Source organism: Silene latifolia, chromosome 1 (assembly GCF_048544455.1).
Source record: "Silene latifolia isolate original U9 population chromosome 1, ASM4854445v1, whole genome shotgun sequence".
Taxonomy (NCBI): domain Eukaryota; kingdom Viridiplantae; phylum Streptophyta; class Magnoliopsida; order Caryophyllales; family Caryophyllaceae; genus Silene; species Silene latifolia.
Genome location: NC_133526.1, coordinates 53,631,861 through 53,650,679, shown reverse-complemented (window position 1 = coordinate 53,650,679; position 18,819 = coordinate 53,631,861). Strand labels below are relative to the sequence as shown.

The following is an 18,819-nucleotide window of genomic DNA, read 5'->3' as shown; positions in this document are numbered from 1 at the left end:
TAGATAAATAAGAACGATACAGAAAAAAAAGCAATACCCAGATTGACGTAATTCATTAACAGAGTGTTAGCTAGGTTCAGAGGGCAAATTTATGAAGAGTTTTATAGATTATAGATTCGGATTCAGAAATTATGAATGCATAACTGTTAGAGTAAGGTTTAGAGAGTTTATATAGCAATCACTGTCATAAGTCATAATTGTTTAAAGCGGCGATTAACAGATTAAGGCACATATCCAACATATTGTTAGTTAATATGGGAAACAGAAGCCAATATTTAGGGGAAAGGCAGGAATGAAGGCTCAACCATACCTAAATTATTATTCCAACAATTGGCCTTTATCCATACTAAACCATTTAAGTACTTCACCTAATATAGTTCAACCCCAGTTTTAAGGACTATTTAATTTGGCTTCTAGTATTATTATAAGATCAAGCGTGCGTTGGTTTCACTGATTATTCTCTGTGCCTAGGAAGGTGATAACATTCCAAGCTTGCAGTCTCTTGATAAATATTGAAAGGCGTGGTTCACTAGTTGTAATGCCTTAGAAATTAAGCCTCTTTCCACGTGAACACTACACAAACAGAAATCGTTTTATAGTATGAGACAATTATTTTACAAGTATATAAAATGATCATTTCACACTTTAAGACCGTCTTAGGCAGTAATTATTTGCTCTTGCATGCCTTGTGCTAAATTACTCGAGTTCTAGGTTTTACTGCTTTGTCGCTTGTTCTTAATACTAATACACACAAGTGTAGTAGAAAGTGTCACAGTCCATTTTTGAAATAGAAAATACTATGCTCTTAAGAAAATATTATTAGTTGGAACAACCTAAAATGAAATACATTATTATTATTAGGAAAAATTATGTTTTACCACCTATTATGTTCCATTTTTTACAAATTACCACCTATTTTGTTCAACTTTACAAATAACCACCTAACTTTCATATCTATCACCACCATTTTAACCTATTTGACCTTCTTGTGACGGTTTTGCGTAATTATCGACTCGATTTCATTTAACGCTCTTTCGATTATTTTCTTGACCAATCTACCCTTACCTATTACAGTCACTCACTCACTCTATTATTTACTTGCACTCATTTCACTAACCCTAGAAATTAATTTAGGAATTCCTTCAATTTATCCCCTTTTCTTCACCTTTATCACTGGAACCCTAGATTAAATTCTGGTAGTTCGCTTCGACAATCGACAAATCTGGGTTTTTGCCCTTATTAATTATCAAGATTATTTGTGACAAATCTGATTTTCAAGATTAATTGCGCACTGTCTCCAATTAAGAATAATTGGCTGCCTGTTGCAAGCATTATTCTTTGCATCATTGATGTACAGGTCAGCCAAGTCATCATTGTTACTCCCTCCGTTCCAGTGAGATGTTTACACTTCCTTTATTTTGTGAGGGGAAAATAAAGGAAGTGTAAACATATCACTGGAACAGAGGGAGTACATTTCTCTTGATTTGCTTCAGTAGCAATTTCATGATCCAACACATTCATCGTCTTGCATTCTATGTTGAAAAAGAGAGAAGAATACAATTATAAACAATAGAAAAACAAAAATGAACACATAATAATAACTCTAATTGAAGAACTAATTCGAAAATAAAATAAAATGGGGAAACAAATCTGAAGTTGCCCAGAATATGAGGAACAACTCTAGGTATGAGCAAAGTGACGATTGTTCTTGATTTTGGGGGTTTTCATTTCAATAGAATTTAAGATGACAAAGTGAATTGAGTAAGGGTAAATTGGTCAAGAAAATAATCGAAAGAGCGTTAAAATGAAATCGAGTCGATAATTACGCAAAACCGTCACAAAAATGTCAAATAGGTGAAAATGGTGGGGATGAACATAAAAGTTAGGTGGTTATTTGTAAAGTTGAACAAAATAGGTGGTAATTTGTAAAAAATGGAACATAATAGGTGGTAAAACATAATTTCTCCTTATTAGGAAAAATTATGTTTTATTATTATTATTATTATTATTATATTAAAGGACAAGAAGAGTAATTGATGTTTGCTTGAATAATCGAATGCTCATATAAGAAAACGGAATCTAGGAAGATGTTTATTAAGTTTATTGCCAAATCAATCCACATTACCTTGGTACAGGATTGAGAAAACTATCAATGGCAGAGTTTATATATACTCTCTTAGTCCAAATTATTTGTTTGCCTTTTTTATTTTTCGTGAGGAGTATTTTAATCAAAGCAAACAAATGATTAGGCCGGAGGCCGGAGGGAGTATATAGCACAAGATTCCAGCTTTTTCTACAGCTTTTTCTCGAAGACTAGCAAAACTGAAACAAAGGATGGTGTTTACAGCTACTGCTAGTACTTGACAGAATTCACTGAACTCATGAAAGCGTATATGCGGGACCTGTCCTTTTGAATACCATCTGCGCCACAAATCCCACTGCTAACATCAACTCCAGTAGGGTGGAGAGTAATAGCAGCTTCTTCAACGTTGTCGGGGTTGATTCCTCCTGCTAACAGCCACCCATGTTTGCTGTTTAATCTTGGTAGTTTGAACTGTGACCAGTTGAAACCTTCACCACTGCACAACAACAGTGAGAAACATATGAACATAACATTCTAGAAATATATAAATTGAATGACTAAAATCATTCAGCTCAAAATTCTTGAGAGACGTTCTTCTGCTATTTTTGTGAGATCAACTTATTCAATTAAAGAACTCAACCATTTATCCCCAAAAAAAAGTGACAAGTACATCATTATATAGATCGGTCTCATGATAATTTTATGACGAGAGTTATGAGACCATCTCATATGAAATGAACGACTTTTATTGGAAACGGTTTAACGTGTAAGAGAAGTCAACTTCTTGTGTATCCTTTATTCAAATTCAGGGTTAATTGGTTGGTGCCACAGGTAGAATCATCTCATGTACTTCTGTACGAGTAAGTTTTTACGTTTACAGAAAGCATACCTGCCACCGGTTGCACTATCCACTAACACCCAATCTGCTAAAGAACATTCCTCTTTGGAAATATGATTAATCAACACCCCATCTTTATCTGAGTGAAGCACATAAATAACTCGATTCTCCTTCACCACCAGTGGGAAAGCATGACGTGAACCATTTCCATGAAGCTACATTATTTCAACATGTGGAAAGTTTAATCGCGTCAAACCAAAAATACTTAATGTGAGACCAGCCTATTAAGAATCAACCCTATAACTTTTATTTTTGTACATATATAAGAATTTGCGGGATCCCTTGAGGCACTAGATTAATGTTGTATATATTTAAGAATTTGGAATCGTCTCACACATAAGATCATCTCATACAACAACAACAACAACAACAACATTAGAGCCTTAATCCCAAAATGATTTGGGGTCGGCTGACATAAATCATCCTTTAGAACCGTCCATGGGTGAACACACACCTCAAAAATGCAAAAAAAAATAGAAAAGGGAAAAAGGAAAAACAAAAGGGAGAGTGAAACATAAGATCATCTCATATCTTTTTTTTTTTTTTTTTTTTTTACAGAAAAAGACCATATCAAAAACTGAAATATACCTGAACATATTTATTTCTCTATTGTCATTCAGAAACAACCTCTTTCTGTTGCTAACACAAGGGCAAGGTTGTATACATCCGAACGCCCGCCCCCCCCCCCAATTTGGTTGAGCCATTGAGGAACTGGGATAATGTTCATGTATACCTGAACATATTCAATATTTGTTGCAGCTGCAGCTCTTTGAATAGTATCAGCATCATCGTCAACAAATACCCCAACCGGTTCAGCCCCATACTTCCTAGCAACCTCTGAAATCTCCTTAGCAGTCGACAAAGAAACCGAACGTTTTGATTTAGGCCATAGGATCATCCCGATGAAAGCAGCACCTGCTTCTGCTGCCATTGCAGCATCTCTAGCTGAAGTGATTCCGCACATTTTCACCAAAGGCCCGTCTTTCTTATAATTAGTAGTCGATGTAGGGACATCTGATGAATCATATGAAACTATTCTTAAGCTTCTTGATTTACCCGGGAATCTAACCGAATTGCACTCTCTCTTAGGAAGACCTACATTTTTTTGATAGGTTCAAAGCTCATATGAAGAGATTAAAGAGAGGGAGTAGAACTCAACCACCAAATCTCTGAAAATTACAAATGAGAAATCAACAAGCTAGAGACAAGAAAAATAGAATAAAAAATTCTTAAGAGGCAAATATTACAAATTTCGCGTGCATTTGAAAGTGTTTCTCAGTTTCTCTTGGGTATACCGACATGCAATCAATACCATTGGCATGAACTATTGTGTGAACTATACATGTTAACAAAAAGAAGCACTCATTGTTATAAGTTACATGCCGTGTGTGAGAACTGGGTGCAAAAATTTTCCAGCACATGGGGATGACACTTCAACACCTCAATTTTAAGTCAAAAGGTGCTGATTTTTCCAACACTTGAGTGTGCAACCATGTCTAATACTTCTAAACGAGTCTGAGTGACATAGACAACTACCCTAAATGATCACCCACCAGTTGTACACAATAACACTACCCAAGACACTTCAGCTAGGTCCAAGAGGTCTAGTGATTTGATCTAGAACTCTAAAAGGATGTCAAACATGGGATCTCAGTTTAGAGTATAATAGTTTGATGGTGAAAGCAGTTTCACCCTTTAATAAAGAAGGATGGAAGATCTCCGTGTACATCTTAGCTTGGCCTTGGCTAGAGTCTTGAAAGAAGCTAAAAGCAAGCTGAGAAGCTGAAAAATGCCAATTAGGATGAGGTGTGTCCCAAGAGTGCTAGTACCATCATGTTGTGCATCTCGAATTCAATCATCGATTGTATTCTTAAGGACGACCCTCCATCTATGACATGGGAAAAATTGGAAAAACTCTAATGGCTAAAAGCTTGACCAAGAAATTGTTGCTAAAGCAATACTTATATTGAATGTGGATGGACAAATAAAAAATTTGATTGGATATGTCAATATGTTCAATGAACTCTTAGATAAGTTAAAGAATATCGGGGCAAGGGTTGGGTAGGATAAACCGTTGTTATCCCCCATCCATACATGCGAGACATGCATTGATACAATACCGGGGTGGAAAAGATACCATTGTCATAGAAGAAGCACCTGCTCCATTGTTGTCTTTTTTTTTTGTCATAGAAAGAACATGAACATTCCTCTAGTGCATATTGAGAACATAAGTAGGAGAGACCCAACAAACAGTATCCGGATGTACGCAACCTTACTCTTAGTGGATGTTAGCAAATAGAGAGATTACGCAACCTTACTCTTAGTGGATGTTAGCAAATAGAGAGATGTTGAATTAGACAATTTAACTAAATACCCTTTATCATTAAATCTTTCATATACCTATAAAGTATAACCTATGCAGGCCTCCAATTGCTTTGGAAAAATGACCTATAAATGACCCAGAAGTTACAGCAACTAAACAAAGCTCAGATGATCATCTTGAATTATAACACTAACCAACTTCAATTTCAAATAATTAATTAGCTAAATCACACATAACATGCTTAATTAAAAATCTCTTTCTAAAAACCTCTAAAAACCCTAACCCTAATCTTCAAGTTCATCAATTAGGGGCTACCATCTACCAATTTTGGTGGAGATAAGCCCCAATTTTTTCCGTTTTTCTTACTAAATATCTATTAATTATTAATTATATGCAAATAACTCTTGCCTCTCCTTTATTGGAGATTTGTCCTCGCCTTTGTGTGAGTTTGGTCCTCATCTTGTGTGAGATTCATCCCTCTATTTGAGAGGTTCAAGAATTATGTGGAAGATCAATAGTTTTATCTGTTGTTATATGGTGCTGCAATGGATATTGGATTATTGCTTACGATTTGTGAGATCGGACAAGATTCATGTCTTTCAAAACTTTATTATCAGATCTATGGATCCCCTCATGATTATTTGTATGAGGAAAAAAACGGTATTTTAGAGGGTGGTGTGCAGAAGCGCTTTTATTTAATAACGATCTTAGTTTTAGGAAGAGTTTGTCTTGCTTGTGTTTTACAAACTTGTATTCAATTAATTTTAATTTTTGTTGCAATTCTTGTATGACATATTATTATTATTAATGAAATTGATCTTTTACTCAAAAAAAAAAAAAAAAAAATAATTAATTAGCTCACATTACAACAACATTATCCCAAGTAGGGATGGCAGTCCCCCTTACCCTGTGGATATCCATTCACCCGAAATTAAATGGATGGGATATGGATGGCGAATTGTTTTCGAATTTAGGGTAGGATATGAATGTGGGTGAATTTAGGGTGGGATATGGATTATCGTCTCTCACCCGCTTAATCACCCTGTGGATATCCGAAATTAATATTTATTACTAAGTTAATAATTATTTAGGTCATTAATGATTTGCCTTCAAAAGTATATTTTTTTTATCAGAAATTTTACTTAATTTTAATATCATACTATTATTTAGGAAAAGTAAAACTTGTGTTTATGTGAATATTGTTATTTTCACTAATCAAAGTAACTTACTTTTGTTAGTTTAATCAATAATATAATGCGTTGGTGGTTTCTTTGTAGTTGACATGGCGTATTTGTATGATCACTTGCTTTGTAAAGACACTTTGTTGTTGGATATATCTAGGGTTCTTTATTTCTTTCAAGACATATATTATTCTTGATTTATGTATGCCTTTTAATTTTATCGCCACAATTTTTTTTACGATATATTATCTTTAAATTTTATAAGCTGTGAAAATATCCAACGGGTACCCGCTCCACCCGCTTCACCCGGATATGGATGGATGAAAAAATATTAAATGGATGAGGGTGGGATATGGATGACCATAAATTAAATGGATATGGATATGGATATGGCTTCACCCCATCTATATCCCACCCATTGCCATCCCTAATCCCAAGGCCAAGGGTTCCCACAAATTAAATTGAGGGTTAAGGAGAGTTGGGTGTCGGCAGGCATTATACAGTTATACTTGTGTTACCAAGGCACACAAATTATCCAAGATGAAAACTGTATCGAACAATTAGCTGACAGATTAATCCTTAAAAAAAATAAAAAAAATAAAAAGATTACCGGAAATCAAAGTGGTGGGCAATTTAGAAATCCGGATATGGTGGTGAACTTCCATCCCTGACAACCGCCACTCAAATGATGATACACCAAGTAATTAGAGTATATATTCAAAAGGAATTAAAGCAGAAATAATTGCTACGAAAAATGTAAAGGAATAAAAAAGAGGTTGTAATTTGTGATTTGTGTAAGTGGAATGAAAATGGGCAGCTTATGAATTTAGAAAATGAGGAGAGAAATGAGGTAGGTATGCTGGTATCCGACTATCAGGTAGGGGAGTCACAAAGCGAGACTAGAAACAAGCACCACTCCAGGTCTCCAGTGTACAAATTGGACTGGGAGACGGTGAATTTTGACAACTTTTCGGATAATGGGGTTATTTAGCAACTTAATTGGAGATTTATTATTTTCATAAAATTTCATAAAGATGGTAGCTTAAACATTTATATAAAAAATAGGGTCGTGTTTTTCCACATACGAATTTTACTTTTTTACATATAATTTTTACAATTTTACCCTTGTTATTTTTTTCAATACCTCACCTAATTGCTTTTTTTCCTCCCTTCCCACACTCCCTATGCTTCGACCACCACCTTCCCTCTGATCTGATGACCCATCCCCGCCCTCTGATCTATGTGCTCCGGCAAAAGGCGTACACAATGCTTCGTAAATAAGGGTTTAGTAAACTGATTGTTTAGTCAAATCATTCCTTCTAGAATAACGTTGTACTTCCACAAATTAAACTAAATAAATTGGTAGATGTAGTTCTCGATTTCTCTCTAATAGATTCTATGGACGTACACACTTGTGCAGGCTAATGATTAACTTTTTATTATCTAGTTTTGTGCGTGAATTTGTTATAACCCGTTTGTTTTTTCAGTTTTTTGCCTTTGGGTTTGAGTAGACAACATTGTTGTCAGTCGTTGCCTCCCCAACTCCGGCTACCACGACATAGGATAGTACCACTCTCGTGCTAGCTAACCACCTTCACGCACCACCGTGCACGACTCAGAACCACCGTTCACCATCCAAAACACCAAGCCTTCCACCAACCATAAACCTAATTGATAATAAACAAATTAACATAATAATTTTACTAATTGGAAAACCCTAATAATTTAAACAAAACGTATTAATAATTACTAAACAACAAAAGTAGTACATTAATTAGAGAATTATAATACATTATTCAAGTTTTTATAACAATTAGATTCGATTTTAGGGAAAAGATATATAAGACTTAATTTGTTTAGGTTTAAGAAAAGGGTATGATATGGAAAGTTAATGAAAAAATGTATGTGAAAGAGTAAAATTCGTATGTGAAAAAGTAATTCCGAAAAAATATCACATGTAAGCCGCTTATAAGCTGAGCGGCTTACTCCTCAATACCAATTTTCTAACACTTGCATGGTTTAGTGTTCTAGAAAACACATGCAAAGCCGCTTATAAGTTTAGCGGCTTCCTACTCAATAGCCAATTTTCTAACACCTTTTGTTTTTCATTTCAGAACTAAAGCCGCTAGGGACCTTAGCGATTTTGCATAAAAATTGAAACTAAAAATAAAAAGTGATGACGTGGACTCATTGGGACAAATAGTTTGAAACAGACCCTAAATTCCCAACTAATTTGGTAAATAACTCTCATTATCCAAAAAATTCGAATTTTGATTTCTTTTAACAAAACTACGATCGATTAGGATCCTATCCTATCCAAACAAAAATAATACACTACTCCGTTCCAATTTCGATTTTCAATCGGTCTTACTAATTTATTGGGAAAAAATAGAACTTTTTGGCTAAACAGGGTTATTTAGCAAATTAATTAGATTTTTAGGATTGATTTCAATCTATTTGGGGTGAATGGGTCCACGTCATCGTTTTTTTTTTTTTTTTTCCAGTTTTTAGCTGAAGCCCCTGAGCTCCTTAGCGGCTTATATTTTTATCACTTTCAAGTTGGTGTAATGTGTGTTTGTAAATTTTTTGTACTGATATAGTAAAGCCGCTAGAAAATTAAACGGTTTATCCTCTTTCTATTTTCTAAAAGTTGTAGCATGCATGTGGAAAATGAAGTCTCAAGTATGCAACTTGCAAAGCCACTAAAGACTTGGGCGGTTTCATCTCTTTTCTTTTTCTAAAACTTATATTAGCTATTGGAAAGTGGTACAGTCATACAAGCCGCTAGAGACTTTAGCGGTTTTATATAAAAACTGGGGAAAAAAATAACTAATGACGTGGACTCGTTAAGCCAAAATAGTTTGAAATGGACCCTAAATTCCTAGTTAATTTGCTAAATAACCCAATTATCCAAAAAATTCAAAAAAAAAATATGAGTAGTAGGTGGAAACATAAAAGATAAACCGGATTACGAAACGTCGTCGGCGTTTTATAACGAATCGTCTACGTTTTTAAAAAAAAAGACAAACATACCCTTACCCTCTCTCTTTCACTATTCCCTCTCTTACTCTTACTCTCTAACTTTCCTTTACCCCGCCGCACCACATCACCGGCTCACCGCACCACCACGGCCATTGCAGCACCTACACCACCACCGCAACAATACCACGGATGACGGCAGCACCAACAGTTCTTGTTTCTCTTCTCAATTTCCTTCTTTATTCTCAAGTAACTCGTTTTTTTTGAATTAGTTTAGATTTAGTTGTATAATTTGATTTTAATTACGCTAATAATGCATGTTTGTCTTGATTTGTATGAATTGTTGTCTCAATTTCGTTCTTCTTCTTCTTCTTCTTCTTCTTCTTCTTCTTCTTCTTCTTCTTCTTCTTCTTCATCATTCTCGTTTCTCTTCGCAATTCGGTTTTTATTATTGTTGTTGTTGTTGTTGTCGATAGATTTGTTGTTGTAGTTTTCGGGTTTGTTAAGAATGGAGGATGAGACGTTGAATCCCATTGTCTGATAGGGTCAGGGACAAAAAAATGGTCGTCTGATAGAGGTGGGACGATGGGTTTCATCGTCTTCGAGGGGTTAGGACGATGAGTTTCATTGTCTGGTAGGGGGTAGGACGATGAGCTTGCACGTTGATGGTGGCTTGGACATGGCTTTTGGCCGTTTGAATTGGGGGAGGATGTTGAGTTTCAATGATAGGTCCATTTTATATATAGTTTAACCCCCTATTTTAGCTCGGTTTATTTGATTATTGCAATTATTCTATTAGTGTATTTGTGAGCTAATTCCGTGTTCTAGGTGTTTTTGCTCGTATTCATTGCATTTTGTAGGAAATGAAGTCGTTCATAGCTTTTTCCCGTCAAATTAGCAATTACCAAGTTCACGAGGCTAATGAGAGGAAGTCTTGACCATACAAGGACGTTTCGGGAAGTATAGGGGCATTTTGGGAAGAATTGGAAAATCCCGAGCACAAAACTAACTTGGGTTGATGCACAAGTAAAGAAATGAAATAGAAGCCCAAGTAAAGTCCAAATGATCAAGTGGAAGATGAAGCTTAGGATTCCTAATTATGCTTTTAGACGGAGGAGTTAAGAGGCATTAAGTGTAATATCCGTCTTTTTAGGGACCCGTTGACCGACGTTGACTGACCTTAAACACCTATCTTGACCTTAGGAAACCTTACGAGTGACGACTTGTGACGATGTGAGTAGTTGTGTGCCTGTGACTCGATCTAGCTGAGGCTACTCGATCGAGTAACTTGGGAGCTCGATCGAGTAGAGGTCACTCGATCGAGCAAGTTGGTTACTCGATCGAGTAACGGGTTTGAAGCGGGGAATTATAAATCATAAAACCCTAAATCATTTCTCTACCTTCCTCCTAAACCTAAATGCCGTAACCTCTCTTCTCCTTCACCATGGTTCACCTTGTTGAGGCCCTTGTGAGTGTCTACGCCTTAGGAAGAGGATGCTTGAGTCGGGTAGTGGTCTTGACGCCGGGTTGCTGTGTGATAGGTATGTCGTCGTCGTCATCATCATCGTCGTCCTTATTTTCAGTCATGTTTATAGAGTTAGTAATAGATAGTTGTGATGGTTGTATAGGTGGTTTTCATGGTTGATTGGTATCTTGTGATCGGACGCGGAATCACTGTGGTTGGCTAAAGGTACGTTCGCCTACTCAGTACTGTTGATTGTCTAGAGAGTCCGTTGGTGTTGTTTGATTGGTTATTAGTCAACATTGTTGATTGTTTGTAGTAGTTGTTAATGTTGTGTTGGTATAGAAGTTGGTGATTGTTGTTGTACAGCTGATTGTGATTGTTCGTCTTTGGTTCTCAAGGTGCGTCCTCCGCTGAGTGAAGTCACTTGCGGGAGTGGCTTCACGCCATTGATTCGCCCTCCGTGGAACCCGCCACGAGAGGGGATGTGCACATTAAGTAACTTGGGTTTATCGCTCAGATAAGATGAGCGGGGCTTAGGTGGGAACGGCTGCGGTCCTCCACTGGCGGTGTGGATTACTGGTTGCGATTGGTAATTTGGCAGGACTGGACCTTTGGGCAGTCAGAGATGTGTGGTTGGTTGGAGGAGGTTTGGTGTGTGTGTTGTTCTTGCAGTGTGTTGTGTCTTTTACATAATCGTTATCTCAGTCGCTGACCTTGTGTGGTTTGGTTGTGTTGTTTGTTTCTGTTGTGTCTGCCGTGATCCATTATGGCGAGCAGTCAGCCTTGGCTGGTTGATGTATTGATCTTAGCTGGGCGCTTGGAGGGATGAGTCTATCACGAGTCTAGGCAGATGTAGCTTCACATAGTTGATAGTAGTCTTGAGTTGTATCTTTTATATCGTCAGTTATTTGTAACTCACTTGTAATTTAACATAAGCGTTCTTTTATCGACATTTGATTATTACTGGCCTCGGGCAACCGAGATGGTAATGCCCTTATATGCTAGGGAAGGTCTTGTTAAGGCTCCTTGGTATATGGGGGTGTTACAAAGTGGTTTCAGAGCGACAATTTTGGAACCTGTAACAAATGAGCCTAATGAACGTAGTGAGTCTAATAAAATGAACCTGGTGTATGTGTGTTGGGAGCCCCAGCTGATGCTTGATTTTGGGTGAGTAGGCGCCCTCATTTCAAAATCACGGCCCCATTATGCTTAAGCCAGTCACCGGGTATGGGAATATCGAGTCGGGAATTATGTGCTTAGTGTATGACAGATAAGTAGCAATAACTGTGATATAATCTCTGTAAAGTCTTATGGTGATGATGAATGCGTAGGGTTATGGTTGAATGGAAGTGTGGGTGAATGAAATAGAGATGATGAAGTGTCGATAGTGCATGGTAATGTCGGGTGATGTGGTGATAATAATGCGTTTTAAGTCTTTTTATGTGTACTAGTTATAAAGAATTGTGAGTTTGGTATGTGATGATGATAATAAGTCATAAGTTTTGTACTAGTTGTAATGTTTGTCAAGCGGTAATTAGAACTGCAATTGGTGAATTATTAGGTACTTTCGTGTTAGGGCATATTTTAAGTCGAATAATTTAGTTGATAACTTGTTGTGACATATCGATTTCTAGCAAACTCGGATGATACATGATGGTTTGTTATTAGATGAATATTAGAGTAGTGTGAGTATAAGTTGGATGTTGAAATTGCAAGTGCATGGTTAGAAGTGAAGTAACGTGTTGAATGTATGCATAAATAAGTTAATGGTATGGTAAATCGTTTTGTGTAGTAATTGTTATAGAGTGAAGTAATATGTGTCTTGGTTGGATGAAATCATTGAGTTACATTTGAGTAGTAATAATGTGTTGTGAATGAATGTAATAATCTGTGACGATTTCCAAATACATTTTGGAATCGACACGAGTTGTTGTTTTGCAGGAATCGTTGGCTAAACTCGAAACTTTTAACCGTGTACCAAACCTTACTTGACCGAGTACAAGTGCCTACTTGACCGAGTAGACCTTATTCGATCTAGTTAGGGGGCTATAAGGTCGAAAAAGTTGGATCTGCCAGCGAAAACTCGATCGAGTAGCTCCAACTCGATCGAGTAAAGGCCACTCGATCGAGTAACCTACTTACTCGATCGAGTAAGTGAACAGTACACGGGATTTTACGGGTTTCTAATACTCTTCTTCCTATCTTTATTCTTTCTATTTCTTTCATATCTAAACCCTAACTTCCTCTAAATCTCTTCTTGCTCTCAAGAACTCGGTGCTTTGGTATTGATTCTTTGATATTATTCTAGTTTAATTCGTCCCTTTTGCTTGCTAATCATTCAAGGTAAGAATATTCATCCTTTTTTATGTTTTAATTGATTAAAAACATGTAAATTGTTGGTATTTGCTGAAAAATTCGATTTATATACATGAAATCGTGCTTATAATTGTTGTAACATGATTTAATTGCCTTAATTTGTTGAGTATTGATGCTAGAAGTAGAAAAATCGAATCAATTTGGGGGTTTGTATGTACCGATTTTTCTAGGGTTTGGGGATTCAAATTGATTTTTGTTTGTCTTTTGCATATGAAAGGGGGAAAATTAAGTAATGTATGTTATGGGTATCATGTTTAGTGTTGATTTTGATGAATTTTGCTCAAAATTTTGCCTTAAAACTCCGTCTTAAAAGTGCTCCAAACTGAAAATCGCCCCAAATATTTTGATAGTTGTTTATTTGGAAAGCTATTTTGAAGGTTTAATGCTCTAAATTTGCTAGTTGATGTGTTAATTGAAGTGATGCTCTCCAAAAGTTTTGTAGCTGTAAGACCGCCTGACAAGAATTTGAGGGTTGTATACTTGAAGTTTTGGATTGTTTGGTGAAAGTGTGTATATAGTAGTTCTTTTTCTATGATTATACATGAAAGTTTATATGTTTTCAAGTAAGTGTTTGTTGTGTATCTAAAATGTGCGTTGAAAACAGATGCCCTACAGTTGGTACCCGACATAGTAAGAGGGGGAGGCCTTCTGTGCCTGAGGTCGGTGAGGGGAGTGGGGGTCCTACGGTTCCACCTGTACCAGAGTACCCTACCATCGTCTTTGCTGACTTCAAGCAAAGAGATGCTTTTATCGCGCTACAAAAACGTCGCATGAGACCTACCCGCTGTATTGATACTACCATCTTGACGGACCTAGGAGTTGAGACTGATGTGAGACACATCTTTGAGACTTTAGGTATGACCGGGTTGTCTCGTCTTAGGAAACACTCCTATGCTTTTCTGACCTTAGAGTTCATGAGTTCTTTTCATTATGATGCGGTGGAACAGACCGTCGAGTTCCGTCTCATGAACACCGACTTCTTTCTGACCATGGATATGTTTGCCACCCACCTCGGCCTTGCTAGACCAGAAAAGGGAGCTCTTAGGAATATCCCGACTGAGTGTGGAGCCAGTAACCTTATGCCTTGCTTTACCGGCAAGCCCGCCCCACCTCTAGCAACATGTTGATAAACGATGTTCAACATGTCACCTTAAAGATTTTCCTCTTTGCTATGACCAGTTTGCTATATGAGCGGAGAGATGTGAGTAAGCTTAACTCACACGAGGTGATGTTGCTTGCGGCTTACCTTAACCTCACCCGAGCTCTGAGAGTCTTCTTCAGTGCCCCGGACATAGTATGTGCTAGCTTAGCTTTGATGGCCTCTTCTGACACTCGTTTCTTGAGTTGTGGTGCCATTGCCACACGGTTGGCGGAGCGTTTTACCACTTTTGAGGCCTCCTCGGCCTATACACCTTTGACCCTGGCGGTGCCTACCTTGAACCGTGAGTACTTTCTCGACACGAAGTGGTTGAGGACTTTGGAGGGTGGGTGGTTAGCATGGAGAGTTTGGGGGATGAGTTGGATGACGATACCTGCTCCCGAGCACCTTCCCGTAACCGAGCCTTTACCGGCGGCAGTGGTGGCTGCCGATTCTGATGATGAGGAGGAGGTCCCTGATAGGCAGTTTTACCTCATTGATGTCGATATTTTGGAGGTGATGCCTGAGCCGACCAAGGGGGATCAGGCTAGACCCGAGGATAGACAACCTAAGGCGGGGAGAGGTCCGCGACGGGTGAGAGAGAGGATGGCTGAGACCCAGCCAGAGCAGCCTGTGCCTCCACAGTTCCAGTTTCCCAGCTACCCTTCCTTCTCCAGCTCTGAGATGAGAGTGAGTGAGCTCACGGAGAGAGTGTCTGCTACCTTGACGCTCCGAAACCTCCATGAGATGGCATATTTCAGGGCATCGGGACCGAGGCAGCTCAGCCAGTTTGGTGGAAGGGTGTTGGAGATGACAGCGGGGTCTTTCATTCCTTTGGACTAGAGCGGTCTACCTGGGGAGAGCCTATGAGTTACCCCTATGGTTTCTTGTCACCATGGCGAGTGGGAGCCGATTCTGGCATTGGTGGCGTCGCGGGTGAGGATGCAGCTGGAGCAGGCACGTCCGGAGGTGGTGGTGGAGATGAGATGATGGATGAGCAGGCTATGGAGTGATGATGCCCCTTTTTATTTCTATCTTGTTACATGGATTTGTAGTTCTTGATACTTGTTTCGTTTGGTACTTTTAGACTTTGGTTTGTATTTTGGCCATAAGGCCGTATCTTGGATGCTTTTCAAACTTTTTATCCAGGATGTTGGTGTCGGGAATACTTTCCGACTCGTGTACATGTTGCCTAAGACTTACAAAGTGACGAATTAAGGAGAATTTTGACATGTGGCTACTCGATCGAGTGCCCCTCACTCGATCGAGTAACTGCAGGGGTGACATTCTGGATGCGTTCTGATCTTGACATACTCGATCGAGTGCTTGGTAAAATCGATCGAGTAAGGTCAACTCGATCGAGTGCCCTACGAGCTCGATCGAGTGCCCCTGTTAGACGTCTATTTCGTTTAAACAAGTGTTTGTATCTTCAAGTTAATGGTTTTTGTGATAGTGTTTTTTGTTGTGGGTGTGTTATATTATTGTTCCGTCTCAACGGTGGTTATACAGTTGTGCATATTTGTGCGATGTATACAATTTCGGTGAGGTCTATGTAATTTCATATGCCACATCAAATTATCTCAGGTAACGTAGTACATAATGGTTATAATCCTTATTACATAATTTGTCTGGTTATATAAGAAAGTAATGGATGCCATGGTCGATAGTTGATGATAGAATGCCTAGTGGTCTGGTTCACTTTGTCAATTGTTTCATATATATGGGTCATATGTAAATAATATCAAGAAAGTGTCGTGGTTGACATGAGTCAAAATGCGTAATGTGGTTTATTCGTAATGTCAATATGGAATAATAATTTATCGACTTGTGTATTCGTAAAAAATTGTGTTGATGGTGAACTTCGGGGATGAAGTTCCTTTTAAGAGGGGAAGAGTAATGTCGCGTGGAAAATAACGTAAGTATAGCAATTTTATAGTATTTTTATGACATTTTGTAGTAATATAAAATTGTTATGTGGGTAATTTCGTAGTGGTTATTGTATAATTGTGTAGCAGTTTGTAATTGTTGCATAGGTTAGCATGTTGTTATATCTTCTTTTCAAGTAGTTGCTCGCGTTGTCGTCATGAAGTTGGATGTTAGTAGCAAATAGTAGAGTAGTTGTTAGTAGATTATGTTGTGTGGTTAAAGTAATAATGTGGATGAATGATGTGTTGTTGTGAATCAGTAATAGGAATGTCGTTTTTGAGTATTTTGTAACTGATAGTTGTTAGCAAGTTATTGATGAAGGAATGGCTAATAGTTGTGTTGGTTTACTTTTGAGTAATAACATGAGATGAGTACAAGTAATAGTTGAGTTGATTATTCTTGTGTACAGTGTGTGTTTAGTGATTCGATGGGGAGTTGTGTTGGGTAGTATGTGCTAGGGTAGATGATGATGGCTGATGAACATGCATAGCGGGATGGTATTGCTAAACGATCGTGTTGACCGGTGTCGGATAAACAGTGGTGGTTACCTCAATTCCTTTGTCTTTGTGTCGCGGGGGAGGATGAGTCGAACTTCGGGGAAGAAGTTCTTTTTAAGAGGGGAAGACTGTAATACTCGTGCTTTTAGGGACCCGTTGACCGACGTTGACTGACCTTAAACACCTATCTTGACCTAAGGAAACCTTAGGAGTGACGACTTGGGACGATGTGAGTAGTTGTGTGCCTGTGACTCGATCTAGCTGAGGCTACTCGATCGAGTAACTTGGGAGCTCGATCGAGTAGAGGTCACTCGATCGTGTAAGTTGGTTACTCGATCGAGTAACGGGTTTGGCGTGGGAAATTATAAATCGTAAATCGTGAAACCCCCAAATCATTTCTCCACCTTCCTCCTAAACCTAAATGCCGTCACCTCTCTTCTCCTTCACCATGGTTCACCTTCTTGAGGCCCTTGTGAATGTCTACGCCTTAGGAAGGGGATGCTTGAGTCGGGTAGCGGTCTTGACGCTGGGTTGCTGTGTGATAGGTATGTCGTCGTCATCATCATCGCATCCTTGTTTTTAGTCATGTTTATAGAGTTAGTAATAGATAGTTGTGATGGTTGTATAGTTGGTTTTCATGGTTGATTGGTATCTTGTGATCGGACGCGGAATCGTTGCGGTTGGCTAAAGGTAGGTTCGCCTACTCAGTACTGTTGATTGTCTAGAGAGTCCGTTGGTGTTGTTTGGTTGGTTATTAGTCAGTATTGTTGATTGTTTGTAGTAGTTGTTAATGTTGTGTTGGTATAGAAGTTGGTGATTGTTGTTGTATAGCTGATTGTGTTTGTTCGTCTGTGGTTCTTGAGGTGCGTCCTCGACTGAGTGGAGTCACTTGCGGGAGTGGCTTCACGCCCTTGATTCACCCTCCTTGGAACCCGCCACGAGAGGGGATGTGCACATTAAGGAACTTGGGTTTATCGCTCGGATCAGATGAGCGGGGCTTAGGTGGGAACGGCTGTGGTCCCCCACTGGCGGTGTGGATTACTGGTTGCGATTGGTAATCTGGCAGGACTGGACCTTTGGGCAGTCAGAGATGTGTGGTTGATTGGAGGAGGTGTGGTGTGTGTGTGTGTGTGTGTGTGTGTGTGTGTGTGTGTGTTGTTCTTGCAGTGTGTTGTGTCTTTTACATAATCCTTATCTCAGTTGCTGACCTTATGTGGTTTTGTTGTGTCTGCCGTGATCCACTATGGTGAGCAGTCAGTGTTTGCAGGTTGATGTATGGATCTTAGCTGGGCGCTTGGAGGGATGAGTCTATCACGAGTCTAGGCAGATGTAGATTCACATAGTTGTTAGTAGTCTTGAGTTGTATCTTTTATATCGTTAGTTGTTTGTAACTCACTTGTAATTTAACATAAGCGTTCTTTTATCGACATTTGATTGTTACTGACCTCGGGCAACTGAGATGGTAACACCCTTATATGCTAGGGAAGGTCTTGTTAAGGCTCCTTAGTATATGGGGGTGTTACATTAAGACATAACATTGGATTACCTATGCCAATTAAGACGGAATTAAGAGAAAAACTGAAATTCCCACGACCCCGGTAGGGGTGGGGTGACCCCGATCGGAATTGCCTCTGTTTATGTCATGTACGTTTGATCCCTTTATGTCTATATAAGGGGTGTTGAATCCGTTATTTGGGACAACTCCTACACCACGTTTACATGTCTTTCATACACTATTTCAAATTCTTAGTATAGTTTAGATTAACTTTCCCTTTAGCATTTCCTTTATGTTATAAAAAATTTCATTCAAGTTATATACAATTACATTTCAAGTTATTTCCATTTGCTCTATGTTCTTGTTCTTCATTTCCAAGTTCATTTCCAATTGTTAAGGTAATCTTATTTCTAGTATGTTTTGTTATTCATTTATCATTTACTTTACAAGTTAGTATG

At 38.3% G+C, this 18,819-nt stretch overlaps 1 protein-coding gene across 3 annotated transcripts; it reads right to left on the bottom strand.

Moving 5' to 3' along the window:
• Nucleotides 1-2,042: 2,042 nt before the first annotated feature.
• LOC141605557 (N-(5'-phosphoribosyl)anthranilate isomerase 1, chloroplastic-like) lies at nt 2,043-7,456 on the bottom strand. Of its 3 annotated transcripts, none has more exons than XM_074424382.1 (4): nt 7,096-7,456; nt 3,715-4,076; nt 2,973-3,136; nt 2,043-2,579 (listed from the first exon to the last, which is right to left on the bottom strand). In XM_074424382.1, exons 1-4 carry the CDS (start codon nt 7,148-7,150, stop codon nt 2,354-2,356), a joined length of 807 nt encoding a protein of 268 aa, XP_074280483.1. In that variant the 5' UTR covers nt 7,151-7,456; the 3' UTR covers nt 2,043-2,353. The 3 variants fall into 3 exon arrangements, with proteins under 3 accessions (XP_074280483.1, XP_074280499.1, XP_074280491.1); XM_074424398.1 differs by having other exon boundaries at nt 3,715-4,150; nt 7,096-7,304; XM_074424390.1 differs by having other exon boundaries at nt 3,715-3,995; nt 7,096-7,288.
• Between the last annotated feature and the right edge of the window lie 11,363 nt (nt 7,457-18,819).

Coding starts and splice junctions, on each gene's coding strand:
- LOC141605557 (XM_074424382.1), bottom strand. CDS start 7,150: ATGGAAGTTCACCACCATATCCGGATTTCTAAATTGCCCACCACTTTG. Junction 4,077..7,095: donor GCCCACCACTTTGATTTCCG/GTAATCTTTTTA, acceptor AAAAAAATGTAG/GTCTTCCTAAGAGAGAGTGC. Junction 2,580..2,972: donor GATAGTGCAACCGGTGGCAG/GTATGCTTTCTG, acceptor GTTGTTGTGCAG/TGGTGAAGGTTTCAACTGGT.